The 13,884-nt window shown below is 31.7% G+C and overlaps 4 protein-coding genes across 7 annotated transcripts in view; 3 read left to right on the top strand and 1 right to left on the bottom strand.

Moving 5' to 3' along the window:
* Positions 1-13,884, bottom strand: part of LOC140672582 (ATP-dependent helicase brm-like) — a 28,455-nt gene that overhangs the window by 13,100 nt on the left and 1,471 nt on the right. The window lies entirely within an intron of this gene.
* Positions 164-4,107, top strand: LOC140672595 (inositol monophosphatase 1-like). Its single transcript, XM_072904882.1, has 6 exons — positions 164-376; positions 752-888; positions 1,063-1,325; positions 2,153-2,264; positions 2,645-2,796; positions 3,400-4,107. Exons 1-6 carry the CDS (start codon positions 179-181, stop codon positions 3,558-3,560), a joined length of 1,023 nt encoding a protein of 340 aa, XP_072760983.1. The 5' UTR covers positions 164-178; the 3' UTR covers positions 3,561-4,107.
* Positions 5,687-11,159, top strand: LOC140672612 (inositol monophosphatase 2). The gene is made up of 7 exons (XM_072904905.1): positions 5,687-5,798; positions 5,925-6,356; positions 8,232-8,365; positions 8,460-8,716; positions 9,201-9,306; positions 9,397-9,557; positions 10,040-11,159. Exons 2-7 carry the CDS (start codon positions 6,291-6,293, stop codon positions 10,156-10,158), a joined length of 843 nt encoding a protein of 280 aa, XP_072761006.1. The 5' UTR covers positions 5,687-5,798; positions 5,925-6,290; the 3' UTR covers positions 10,159-11,159.
* Positions 11,018-13,459, top strand: LOC140672621 (inositol monophosphatase 1). The gene is given in 7 exon segments (XM_072904916.1): positions 11,018-11,156; positions 11,979-12,112; positions 12,174-12,436; positions 12,822-12,927; positions 13,022-13,173; positions 13,328-13,410; positions 13,412-13,459. Coding segments are annotated over 7 exon segments (840 nt in total). The 5' UTR covers positions 11,018-11,087; the 3' UTR covers positions 13,445-13,459.

Genomic DNA, 13,884 nt, shown 5'->3' with positions numbered 1-13,884 from the left:
GTACGAATAAATGTGCATGCGTATAAAATATCGATAAACAAAGAACCAAGAGAGATCGCATATTCTCTTCTCTTATTATCTAATATCTAATTCTACTTAAACTTCAAGAGCTCTTAACGTGTTTAATGATCTTCAAAAAAGATATTTTATAGTCCTGCAAGATATAAAGTTCTCTTGCATGTTGAAACTTCCTTATTTGCGCTATTTATGCAACCATATATCACTTTTAAAGATAACGAATAGTATTAAATATGCGGTTTATATTGCGAACCAATCAGTTGTACCGAATCTGTTAACGACAGCTGTCATGTCGACCGATTTAGACATTGCAAAATGCTGCGAGTTCGCGAAGAAACTCACGTTGCAAGCTGGTGAGGTGAGTCACAATAAGTCGATAAAATGTAATGATCAGTAAAAATTTTTGAAAATTTTTGAGTAATAATTCTTGCACGTAGAAAAGTGTTCCACCGATAATACTCGACTTGTATTTTTAAGAAATTTTACGCGCGGAATAAATATTTATTACGTCTAATATATGTAATATATGTAATATATGTAATAATCCCTAAAAATTTACCTTCTTAAAAAAAGTAAAAAAGGCATAATTAAGTTTCGCGAATCGAAACTTCGTTCTTTCTTATCTCGTGAATTTATAGGCAAAATAAAAATTTATTTTAATCGTAATCTCCTTGATCGATTCAATTGATCTTTTCCCTTTTCGATATCTTATAATTATATGTTATCTATATAGATAATCAAATGTAGTTTTGAGTCTGAAAAGACTTTATATAAAAAAACAAAAGACGATTGGGACTTGGCAACCGATATTGATCACAAAGTTGAGAAAATGCTTATTGACAATCTGTCCAAGGAGTTTCCTGATCACAAGTGAGTTGCTATAATCATACATCATTAGATAATCAAACTTCAATCTAACGTAATTCAATCTAATATAGCAATTATATAATTATCTAATTTAATGTTAATGCTGTATTGTATATATTCAAAGTCATACTAAACTTTACTACTGTGTACTAAAGATTGAAATATCTCACTTTTCAGAATTGTAGCGGAGGAAACTGTATTTATGATGAAGAAGGAACCGGAACTGACGGATGCGCCGACCTGGTTTATCGATCCAATCGACGGAACCCTGAATTTTATACACGGGTTCCCAATGTTCTGCATATCTATAGGTTTATTGGTCGGCAAAGAGCCCGTCCTAGGCATTATCTACAATCCTATAACTTCGGAGCTGTATAGTGCGATAAAAGGCGGGGGCGCGTTCCTAAACGGAAAACGGATTTACACTTCCAAAGTCACCGGTAAATAATATTAATAAACGAAAGCAATCATCTATTGGGGCGAGTGCACTTGTAAGTCACCAAAATATATGTCAAAATTCTTTTATTTTTTTAACAGACAATTTTCTAAACTTTTTGAACTATATAAAATAGATAATTTTAATTTTAGAAAAATCCCTAAAAAGAAGAAATATTTAACACATAAAACCGACATTAGGAAATTTGGAACTCTTTCCTGTAAAATTATTTTTCATCTTTATCTTTTTCTTCGAAACTATTGGTCCAAATGTTATTTTTTTAATCTGTTCAGGAATAAATTATTACTCGTTCATTTAAGAAAATAAATATTATACTTTTATTAAAAGTTATAGAAAAAAACTTGATTTTATTCAAATCATAATTAAGATTTGAAAAGTTTAATTTAGCAAAAAGCATCGATCAAAAGATGGCCAAATATATAAGAAAAAAGTGACAATTGAGATTAATTCGGATGTTAACGTTAAAAAAAGGAAAATTAGACAGTTTCTTATGATTTTGCAACTATCTCCTTATCAGCACTTTTGAAGCATATCAATGCCACAATTTTTTCGTATAGCGTATCTTTATCGCGCATATTCTCTCTGGCTTTGTAAAAAGAACCAGTCTCTTAAATGTAGCCTTTTAAACAACTTAAATATAGCCTCGGTAACAACTAGAGACATTATAAATCTCTGAATTGCTACTTACCTTATTTACACCAATGATTCATTCGAGGGAAAGAACCGCAATAATTGCGCAACAGACCGATAAAAAATATTTGATGTATATAAAAAAAATCTATTATTCTCATTGCTTCCAATTTTTTGCAGAACTGGAAAAATCAGTGCAATTGTTCGAGCCAAAAATTATACAAGTTATGCAGGAAAAAAACAAGGATATTTTTATCGCAAGAATGATCGCTATAATCGAGGCTACAGAAATGTAAATAAAATAATATATATGTATACAATTATAATTGAAATATACAATTACGTATATTTCACTTATAACAATGATAAATTTATCCCTCTCTTAAAAATATATCTTCTCTGCAAATATCTATATATTTCGCATTAAAACAGTACTTTTTTGCTCTCGATAAATAAATCTTTTTCTCGATATAATTTTTCTGAAATATTAAAATTCACAAATTTATGTTCACGTAATTTACAATGAACGCTTAATGATGTTGCAATATATAAATATCACTATACTCGTGCGCAAATTATATGCTCTATAATGTATAAAGCGTGATATTAAATTAAGAGAGAGATTATTTTTTATAGTAAAAATATATATATTTTTATATTATATAAATTCAGAATGCGACACCTCGGATCGGCCGCACTAAGCATGGCGTACGTAGCGCGGGGTGCAGCACATTGTATACACATAGATTACCTCCAATCCTGGGACATCGCGGCGGGATTAGTGATCATTTCCGAAGCTGGTGGGACTATTATAGAGACGAAAGGTAAGAGAATCCGGATAAATAAACGAATATTGTGCGTATTATTATATTTAATATTTTTCCCACGGTGTATAAACCATAAATCTATCGAAAAATCTCTTTGAAAACTTTACAAGTTTTACCTGAAATATCATCTTAATCCTCAACGAAATAAGTGATGTAAACAAAATGACTCAAGTCGCGTAAAAAGAAGGCATCCTACGTATTAACACACTCATTTCAAACAATAAGAGAATAATTATTTTAAACAAACTGCGCGCTAGAAATTTTAAACCGAAATAAGGATTGCTTGGATTCCTTGCAGAATCTTATTTAACCCGGCGTTAGGCGCAATATTTTTCCTTTATTTTTCTTTGGTTCTTAAAACAACTTTGTCTTAACATTATGTTAATATATCAGGCATTAAAATGTGTCAAAAACAGTAAAAAACAATATAATAAATATTACAATAGATAAAAATATCACAGTGTGTAGTAATATAGCTTAAAATAATATCTAGTTGTATCTATTAAATATTGCGCCTAACGAAGGATTAAGAAAAAAAGAAAATGAAAGGATTAATGTGACACACGATTAGAGCAGATTAATTATTAATTATTTTCGTAGGTGGTGTCTACAACATTATGAAGCCGAATATCATCGCGGCATCAAATGAAACCCTGGCACGTAAAATGTCAAAATTAGTTATCGAAACTGACTTAGAGGTAGAAAGAAAATGGCTTGAGGATCAGACGCGATGCAAAAAAGAAACGGATCACGTTAAATGACTGGGAAACTGAATGTAAAGCAGGGAGGCGTGGTCTCTCAGGAAGAAACGTGCCTGACGTAACACGAGGAAGTTTAGTTATAAAAACCAGTCTAAAGAAGTTTCCTACGAAAAGTCGTATTGACGCATTCGCAAAGTATTAATATGATCCGATTGCGTTAACGTAAATAAGTGGTATGTCGTCGCCATATTGCGCAATGAATTAATATGAGTTTTCCTCCCGAGAGATTTTTCTTTCTCTTGTCACTGTTATAAATATATACCTGACAACAATGATAAATTTATCTTTTTCTCAAAAATGTATCGTCTCCAAATATATTTCGTACTAAAACAGTACTTTCTTGCTCTCGAGATATAATTTTGTTTTTTCGATATAATCTTTCATAAATATTAAAATTCATCAATTTATATTTACATAATTTACAGTGTTTAATGAATGTAATGATGTTGCAATAAATAAATATCATTGTAGTCGTTCACAAAATATATGCTCTATAATGTATAAAGCGTGAGAGATAGAATAAAGATTATTTTTTGTTCACACCGTAGATATGTAAATAAAATTATTTATTTAAAGAGAATTATTTACCTAAATTGTAAGTAACATTCTTGAATAATATGAGTTATACAAAACTGTTTATTTTTATTATAGACACTAATACGTACACGTTTATACGCGCATGAAATTTTATTGCACTTCTGAATTTTACATTTGTATTCGTTTAATGATGCAATGTCTTACAATTGGCAAAACAGAGAGAGAATAATGCTTTTTTAATTTTAAATTAATTAATTTAATGCATTATCGTATCGATTTAGTTATTTAATTATGAGCATAATATTAAAAAGTTAAAATAATTAGCTGAAGGCTTTTGCACGCCATTTCGTTTTGTAAGATACCAATATTAGTAGATAAGATAAAAAGATTAATTAGCAAGAACGAAAAGATTCTTCAATAAACTTATTATTACACATGATAAATATTCATGGCTGCTCGTCGGATGTTATAAATTGCTTTACCAATTCCTCTTTTTATAATACACATATAGATTCAATGCATCTTCGATTCGTATGGTTGATCTTGTAGATTAATTGCCATTTAATTCTCGATTGCGTTCTTTGCATAATTTTTATAAATCGCAATACTGCACGAATAAATAAAAAAATTATAAAGAGCAATATTTGTGCGATAGATGCTTTCCAACTACAAGCTTATTTAAATATTTATGCAAATTCGATAAATAAAATATAAAGAAATAAAATGTTTTAATATCGAGTACAGAAATCGAATGAAAGATATTATTTACAAGAATGCGATTAGTAAAATAAAGACAATCGCACTGATCATTAGAAAATATTAAGTATTTGCGTAACCAACGTAAATTGCAGAACAGTGGATAATTTAATAAGCAATGAACATAGACATTGTAATCGAGGAAGATACCACTGAAAGATAAATTAAGTTCATAAGTAATGAGCCCTGATAATATCAGTGAAAAATATTAATCAGCAATGCTGTATGTTAGTAGGAAAAGCGTAAGAAAACTATAAATATAGTTGCAGCTCGAGTCGATTCTTCTCTCAACATATTTTATAAGAGATTTTTTAGAGAAAATACAGCTACCGTTTTAATCTCAAAATGAGACTAATTGAACAAGTATGCGTAAGCATACGATATGTAATAATAGATATATCCTGCAGAGAGAATCTAAGTTTAAGCAAAATCTCGTTTAATATTTTAATAATAATTTTTAACAATCAAGTAAACGCGTGAAAGTGTTACAAGTAAAAATATTGCAAAAATTATACAATTATCATGCATAATTATACAACACTATTAAGTTTACTCGGGACATCGAATTATTTTTCACACATTCACATGCCATTTTATAAGTTTTATGGTTAAGATTTAATTTTAGCCAGGTAAATAGAAAAACAAGAGCACGTAAAATATACTAGTAATTCTATCATTAATGCGCAAGATTTGCATAACTTATTATGAATTTCATATTGCTATTTATTGTCGCGCCCGAAGCAACTAATCACGCCCATACAACTGCTATTTTAATTAAAATATTTCCTAGCAGAGAGTGCTAGTCGAAGGTTTAGAGAGAGAACATTATTAAAAACTTGTAATCGCACAGATTCTGAACACTGTGAGAAGTAAACCAACGAGTTAACGTTACGTCTTGTTTTATAAAATAGTCGCGTCGTAGAGCTGCATCATGGCAAGTGGCAGGTGCGTACAATTAAGCATAGATGGAATAAAATCAAGGTCTATCTCGGAGAACGGCATCGTTATCTCACAAAATATACAAAGGAATCGTAGATACCTCACGTCAGTAATATTTCATTTTCGTTTTAGCTCGCAGTCACAAAAGGAAATTAATTACCAATATATGTATGTATATGTATAATTGTGTCGCGATGCAATCAAGGATATTTAGTAAGGCACATTAGTCGAGTTTACTTTCCAGGGATTTTTCAAAGTAACGCTATCTCTCTCGTTGATAAGCAAAGAATAAACAAAAAATTTAATAACATATTTTTGAAGAAGAAGCAAGGTCTCTGGTTCGACAGCGATCGTACCTCCTACATCGACATCTGCTCGATCGATTCGAGTAAAAAACACGAGGTGCCGGTGTGCACAACACCAGTGCTCGCTCATGCCTTTTCCCGACAAGGTCGGAACGACGTGACGCTCGCGTTCACCAGGTTACACCAGCAGGAAATGGCGCGATACGCCGAGGACGTGTACTACGAAACTGCCATTAAATTGGTGCACGAGGCTGCCCAGGTAAGTGTATTCGATCTCATCTCATCCCGAACGAGGAATCCCGCGAAAACGAACTTAAGGGGATCCAAAATTACCGATAGAACATGAATTACAGATTTTGAAAATCTCTTTTTTGACTACAAGGATTGATAAATCCTACTCCATAATTAAAGTATTTATAATACTATAAAAACAACACGCGGAGGCTAAAAGGGTAAACTCGGGTAAGATGGCCATAGTTTTTTAAAATGCAAAAAACATACTTTTATTTTTGTTATTTTTTAATAGTGTTTAGCATATTATTTTCACTGAAGCTTAAATTACGTAATATTCTCGAAATTAAAAGGAAAATATTTAATAAAAATTTTGTATCAAAGTAGTACGACATAAGTATTGGCCATCTTATCCAACTTTTAAGGAAAAGATGACCATAATATTTATAAAAAAATAGTGGAAACGAAAATGAAAATTATATAACAATTTACATATCTTTATAATATGTCTAACGTCGATTACGATAACTTAACTGTAATTTATTCGACATTGTAACAGTTTTTAGTTGACAAATGAAAAACTTTGCAGGTAGTCAAAAGTAAAAATATGATATAAGATTCACAATATCGTTATTTCGAATAATGTATGCACATATAAACTACTGTAAATATCGATTATCTTTTTTAATGACTAAAAAAGCGCACTATGTAGCGATTATACCCTAGTTTACTCTAATTTCATATAAAAATGATAAAAAATGAAAAAGTGGCAGTTACGTCGCAACAATATTTATTTTTTTTTATTTAATATAAAAAATTCTACGGTATGTTCGTGCAAGAGATATAGCGTCCACGTTTAGAATAACAACAGAATATTAGTAAACTTTTGGAAATGACTTTAGAAGCCTAGTAAAAAAGATTTTCAAAATGTGTAAAAAATTACTCTCGTGCATCTGTGAGTGTGCGAGAGTGAAACACAAACTCACGTCAGACGTCATTTCTAAAAATTCACAAATATTCCTTCATGCAATTCCTAGCAAAAACCTATCTTATTTTGTATGTATAAATTGCAAAACTTTTAATATATTGTCATGTTAGGTTAAATTTTAATCGATAATATAGAACAGCTTCTGGATCCCCTTAAAATCCCGAGATTAACATGCCGATTTGTGACATGGGGAAACATTGTTCGACACGCGCTTTCATGACTATATATTGTATCTAAAGATAACGTGAACAGAAAGTTAATATATATTATGACATTTAACATGCCAAGAATTTATAATCTTTCATCATCCATTTAATGAAATTTCTCTGAATTAATAGTAATTTCCCATCGCGTGTGACTCATATGTATATGTATAATAAAGTTTAAGTAAAATAATAATTGCAATAATATTATAAACTTAATAATTTTTGAGACTGCATGCCGATTACAATCGACGTGTCTTGCAGAATTTAAAATCAAATTATGTAAACGTGAAGTATACAAAATATTATAACAAACAAAACAAGTATTATCATTTCGAAAATTGAATTTAAAAAATTGTTAAAATAGAAAGAGAGCGTTTAATCAACATAGGTGGTTTACGAAAAGCATGTAATACCTGTAATGATAAATATATCTATTATTGCGAACAACAATCTTTCCATAGTCGGAACCAGGAAAACCGGAATTCATCGCACAAGTTGTGAAATTCTGTGAATCAAGCACAATCGTCTCTAACGACATTTAGTGTTATAGCAAATTTACCTCGAGGATATAAGCGATCATTTTATACATTACGACTGCTTACGTTATCCTCTATAATCTTTTCCATTTACATATGGTGTTCATTATCTTTTCAACAAATATAATAATCTGATATAATGTATCCTTAAGAAATACAAAATGTCAATTAAGATTCTTCGAGGTTCCATCAATGGCCTCAAGAAAGTCGACGAGAAGTTGGGTAATTGGGACCTCGTCACCGAATACGATCGCAAGATAGAGGACGTCATGATCGGCGAACTTAAACGCGCATTTCCGAGTCACAGGTAATGTCTTTCGAGACGATTCGCATCATTCGACATCATCATGCTAACGTAAAAAGAAACTAAAAGGACTAACAATGATGTTTATCTCTATCAGATTCATCGCGGAGGAGTCTACCGGCAAAGAGCTACCGGAACTGACCAACGACCCTACGTGGATCATAGATCCCATCGACGGCACCACCAACTTTGTCCACGGATTTCCGCATACATGCGTGGTCATCGGTTTAGCCGTCAAGAAGGAGATGGTCCTCGGTATCGTATATAATCCCATTCTCGAACAGCTGTTCACGGCTAGGAAAGGACGAGGCGCGTTCTTGAACGGGAAACCGATTCAAGTGTCCAAGGTTCAAGGTAACGAATTCTCATCTCTGCAATTCAATTTGACAAGAAAGGCAAACGCGAATAGCGGAAAGAGAATGTGCAAGATGATACGCGATATCTTCTTTCGCAATAATAAAAGATCTTTCAGCTAGCGTAGGTTTCTCACGTTTGAGAAACATAATTTTACAAAACAAAAGACAAAACAAATTTGCGGATGAATTAATATCGTGTGAAAGTAGAACAATCAACGTCCTTGAATGTAACTAAAAAAAAATTTTTTAAAGAAATCTGTCTTTGTACCTTCAAGCTATACAATGACAGATACCGGTAAATCAATACTCGCTAATGACTGTCGCAAGATGTCAAGTATGCGACAGCAATAATTCAAAGAATAAGCAACTTGAAAAATTTTGTGTCAAGGATAAAGTTAGAAAGCTTCACCTCACGGATGAATATTAATTGCTCTAATATCGATAATTAATGCCGGTAATTAATACCGTTATTTTTTGTGCAGACTTATCGAAAGCTCTGGTCTGCATGGAATCCGGCTTCATAAAGATAGACGATCTACGAGAAAAAATGGTGGAGAGGATCCAAGACATCATTAAAGCGGCTCAGGGGTAAGCTTTAATATCAAACGACATATAGTCTCTCACACGTATTTCATAATTCGTTTCGCGTTTTCTCGCACTATTTGTTCTGCCTTGAAGCATTCGCACTCTCGGCGTAGCGGCGTTAACGTTATGTTACATCGCGCTGGGAATCGTCGAGGCCTATTACATCGAGGGCCCTGGCATTTCAACGTGGGACATAGCCGCGGCGTCGCTTATCATTTCAGAAGCGGGAGGTGTCGTTGTTGACCGCATAACAGGTTGCAATATAAAATTTAAAAATCTTTTTAATTTTAATTTTAAAAAATTAAAATTTATAATTTATAATTAAAATTTATAAATCGTATCATCGCTCTTATTTTTGCAAATCTAGTAAAGGATACATTTTAGATACGAAGAAAATATTTAAAAAATAAAATTCCATTATCAATATATACAATAAGAAAAATATGATTGTAATGTCAGCAAGTGTTTGTACACGAGTAAAAATAAAAAAGTGTGGACGAAACACTTGTTGACATTACAATCACATTTATTTTTCTTATTGTATATACATATTGTATAATAATAGAATTTTTTTGTATTTAAAATGTGTCTTTGCTATTCAACTCGTTGTCAATATCACTTGTGATTCAAATCAATACAATTATCGCCTGCTTCAGTTTTCGTTACGCTTCAATGATTATAATATGCTTCCTTTATTTATTTTTTTTTTTTTTTTTTTTTTTTTTTTTTATTTCAGGTGAACCAATCGATATTATGAAACCACGAGCAGTAGCCGCATGCAACGATAAAATCGCCCGCGATGTCGTTAAGATCATCCGCGAGGCTGATCAACGGGTAGAGATGAGGGCGATATAATAATATCAAAAGTTTCAAAATATTTACATTTGGAAATTAAGTGGCGTTCTGCCATGTAATTGAACTGTGTGAGATAAATAAAAAACAAATTTTTCCTTTAGAAGTTTTACAGATTTTTCTTAAAATAAATACATATTCTCAATTAAGTTAATGCTTATTCGATTTATAGCTCATTGTCAGAGTTAAGTTTGCAGAGATTGTTCCGATAGCATAAGATCGGAATCATATAATGCAAATTTGCACAATAGTAGAGCAAATCTAGTTGAGATTAAGATGATTAATTTGCTTAATTACGTTTTCATGTAAACACCTATCTATTGTTTCAACCGTAATATTTAATAAATGATAAGAAATTGCATAATACCAATGCAAAAAGCGTATGCAATATTTTATAATATGCCCGTTTTAAAAATTAAAAACAGATGATTTTACAATTCGTTTTTTCCCCCACCCCTTCCTGTTTCGTATCAAAAACGACAAATCGTTTCCAAATAAGAATGCGATCCCCTTAGGGAAATTCCATGCCCCGAGGCTGTGTCATCTAATTATAGAACCGAGGAATACACAGGAAGGTGTAAAAACCGCAGTGTTTACGAAATGTCATATACGTGGAAGTTTGATAAAAATCCCGTAGACTCGCTTCGACGGCCATGCGTAATCGACTTAACGACAGTGTGCCATCCAGCTCTTTTGACGTCATATCGGTATATGACGCCGGTTTGTGTACGGAACTTTCGCCATCATCGACTGAGATAAATTTCGGCCGTTCAAACGTTCACCGCTCATTCGTACATCCAATCTGACACTGTTAACAGTCAGAGTCTCTCACGGTGGTGTGCGTTCTTCGATCTGTCACTTCTCTGATACCTCGAACCGGGCTGAGCGACCAGTTTGTCCGCCGACAAGACAGAATCGTGATTGTATGAAACATGTGCGAGGTAAAGGACTTGGACGAGTGTTACAGAGCCGCCGAAGAATTGGTCTTGTACGCAGGAAAGGTACGTTATTAAACGAAAAAAATGTAATGATAAGAACGTTGCATATGATAGTGAGATTACTTCGAAGATAGATGCCAAGTCATGAGTGCGAGATAATGAAATTGATTTTTTTTTCAGAGTTTAGTTAATATTTGTTTAGTAATTTTTTAAACACACATTTTTAAGCAAACTTTTTTAAACATATGGTTTGTTGAATTGCGTTTTTATGCAACTAAAAAAGTTTGTTTAAAAATCTACATTCAAAAAGATGCTTATTAAACAAATATTAACTAAACTGTTAAAACAAAATTATTATAGTTCGTTGAATTAATTTATATTTATCAATTATATTATTTAATAAATTTATTAGATTTATAATCAAATGTTGTAAGAGTCCTTTCAATTTGAAGTTGATTTCTCCTTAATGAAAATGTCACTAATAATTTTCACATTATACGTAATCATTAAAGAAAGAATTAAATTTCAGAAAGCCAAATAAATAATAAAATACTCAACTAATTTCAAATAGAATTTACTTCAACGGAATTTTAATTTAAATCATAATAATAAAAATATATTATATGATGTACAAAACTAAAAAGCTGCAATATATATAAAGATTTTCTTTTATACATTTTAGCTAAGTAAACAGTTTAACTTAATCGAAACATCATTAAAAAACTATTACAAGAATCTCTCTCAAAAAACTACTTTAAATAGTTAATATCTTTTTAATTCCTATGTACCGGATGAAAATTATATATTAAAATTATAAGAAATACATTTAAAAAATACTGAGAATTTAGACAAAACATATATGAAAGATTATCTGACTCCTTATAGATAATAAAAGATGGCATTGACACTAGGAAGAATGTGAAGAGTAAGGGGATCGACTGGGATCTTGTCACAGAATACGATCGCAAAATAGAGGACAAATTGATAAAACAATTGTCTGGACGATTTCCATCGCACAAGTAAGTCATTGTGACTAATAGGCAGTTAATAGGGTAGCTATAACGAGATTTAATCTTTCAGATTTATTGCTGAAGAAACGGCAGCGAAAGAAGGTCGCTTACCGCAACTGACCGACGACCCTACGTGGGTAATAGACCCGATCGACGGTACCACCAATTTTGTTCATCGTTTTCCGCACACATGCATCTCTTTAGCGCTGCTGGTGAATAAAAAGGCTGAGATCGGAATAATATATAACCCTCTCATGGGACAATTCTTCTCCGCAAGAAGACATTGCGGCGCTTTTCTCAACGGGAAGCCTATAAAAACGTCCGACGTGAGAGGTAAATTACTGAATGCACTTATTATAGTAGAAACACGCGCATATAATGATATGCTTTTTATATAATTCAATTCTAATAATAGAAATATATGATAATGAATATGTGATTTTTGCTATTACGTTGTATCCTTGCTAAAAAGAAGTGCACAATTTTACGGTCCAGTGGAAGGTTATCTAATATTCATCGAATATCATAGAGATTATATTATACGTACGCCGATTAATGTCGTGTCCTTCAGTCAAAGCAATCTTTTTCAAATGTCAGATGTATCACGATGCCTTTCGTTTACTCTGTGTTCATCTAAATAATTATTTTATCTTGCCATATAAAAAATACTCTTTAAATATAAAAATATATAATAAAGAGTATCTATTTTTTTTCCCAGATGTATCTCAGTCATTAGTGGCCATGGAACCATGGATCGCAAAAGACCCTCAATATTTAGCCAGTGTGTACAGTAGAATGCATGCTTTGATACAAGGCACTCATGGGTATAATACATTTTTTTTAAACAATATTACTTTAATATTAAAAATCTATATCTCAGTTAATTCAAAAACTAAATAGAAAATTGTCTTTTTCTAGAATACGATCGTTAGGAACAGCAGCACTCACATTGTGCTATGTAGCAATGGGAGCTGTGGAAGCGTATCATATCGAGAGTATAGATGCTTGGGATGTTGCAGCCGGGAAGCTGATAATTGAAGAAGCAGGCGGAGTTGTCATAGACACCGCTGGTAAATATTACTTTCATCTTTTCCACACAAGAGAATCCTACAAGCATCGCTAATTTATATCCTTCAATCATTCTGACTGTAAAACTTGCTAGATTTTATCTTATCATGTAACATAAGAATCATTATTAAATAATAAAAATTTGTCTTTATACAGGGGGAGAACTAGATCTAATGATACCAAGAGTTGTAGCAGCGTGTAATCAGCAAATTGCACAACAACTCGTGGATCTTTTCAAGAAAGCCGATTCAGAGATACTTAATAAAAACTTAAATTGATCACACGCTAGCTAACATATATGCAATGCATATTTTATATAACTTATGTTATATAATTGCTCATATATATCTTTGTGTACAGACTTAAAGAGTACATAGTATTACTAAATGCGACTAAAGAGAGCTGCATTTGTATTTACAATTAAAAGATTATATGTTAGAACCGTGTAAGGGATTCATACATTTAATACTTATCTACTATACTGATGTACTTATTATTTTGACAACTAAAATTAATAAATATTATATATCAATAAATCATTATAAAAAATAATAAGCATTGTTTATTCACACCATATATTAAGGATTCAAATTTATTAGGCTTACAAATGTAACAGAAAAATTCCCTTTTCATCTCATAATCGGCATCGAATATTCCAGGCATGCATTATTGTAAATAACAAATGCAACTCTAAAAGAAAAACACAAAGTTAT

Source organism: Anoplolepis gracilipes, chromosome 1, assembly GCF_047496725.1.
Source record: "Anoplolepis gracilipes chromosome 1, ASM4749672v1, whole genome shotgun sequence".
In the NCBI taxonomy this organism is placed as follows: Eukaryota; Metazoa; Arthropoda; class Insecta; order Hymenoptera; family Formicidae; genus Anoplolepis; species Anoplolepis gracilipes.
Note: the sequence above shows the minus strand (reverse complement) of the source record. Positions and strands in the feature narration are given on the sequence as shown.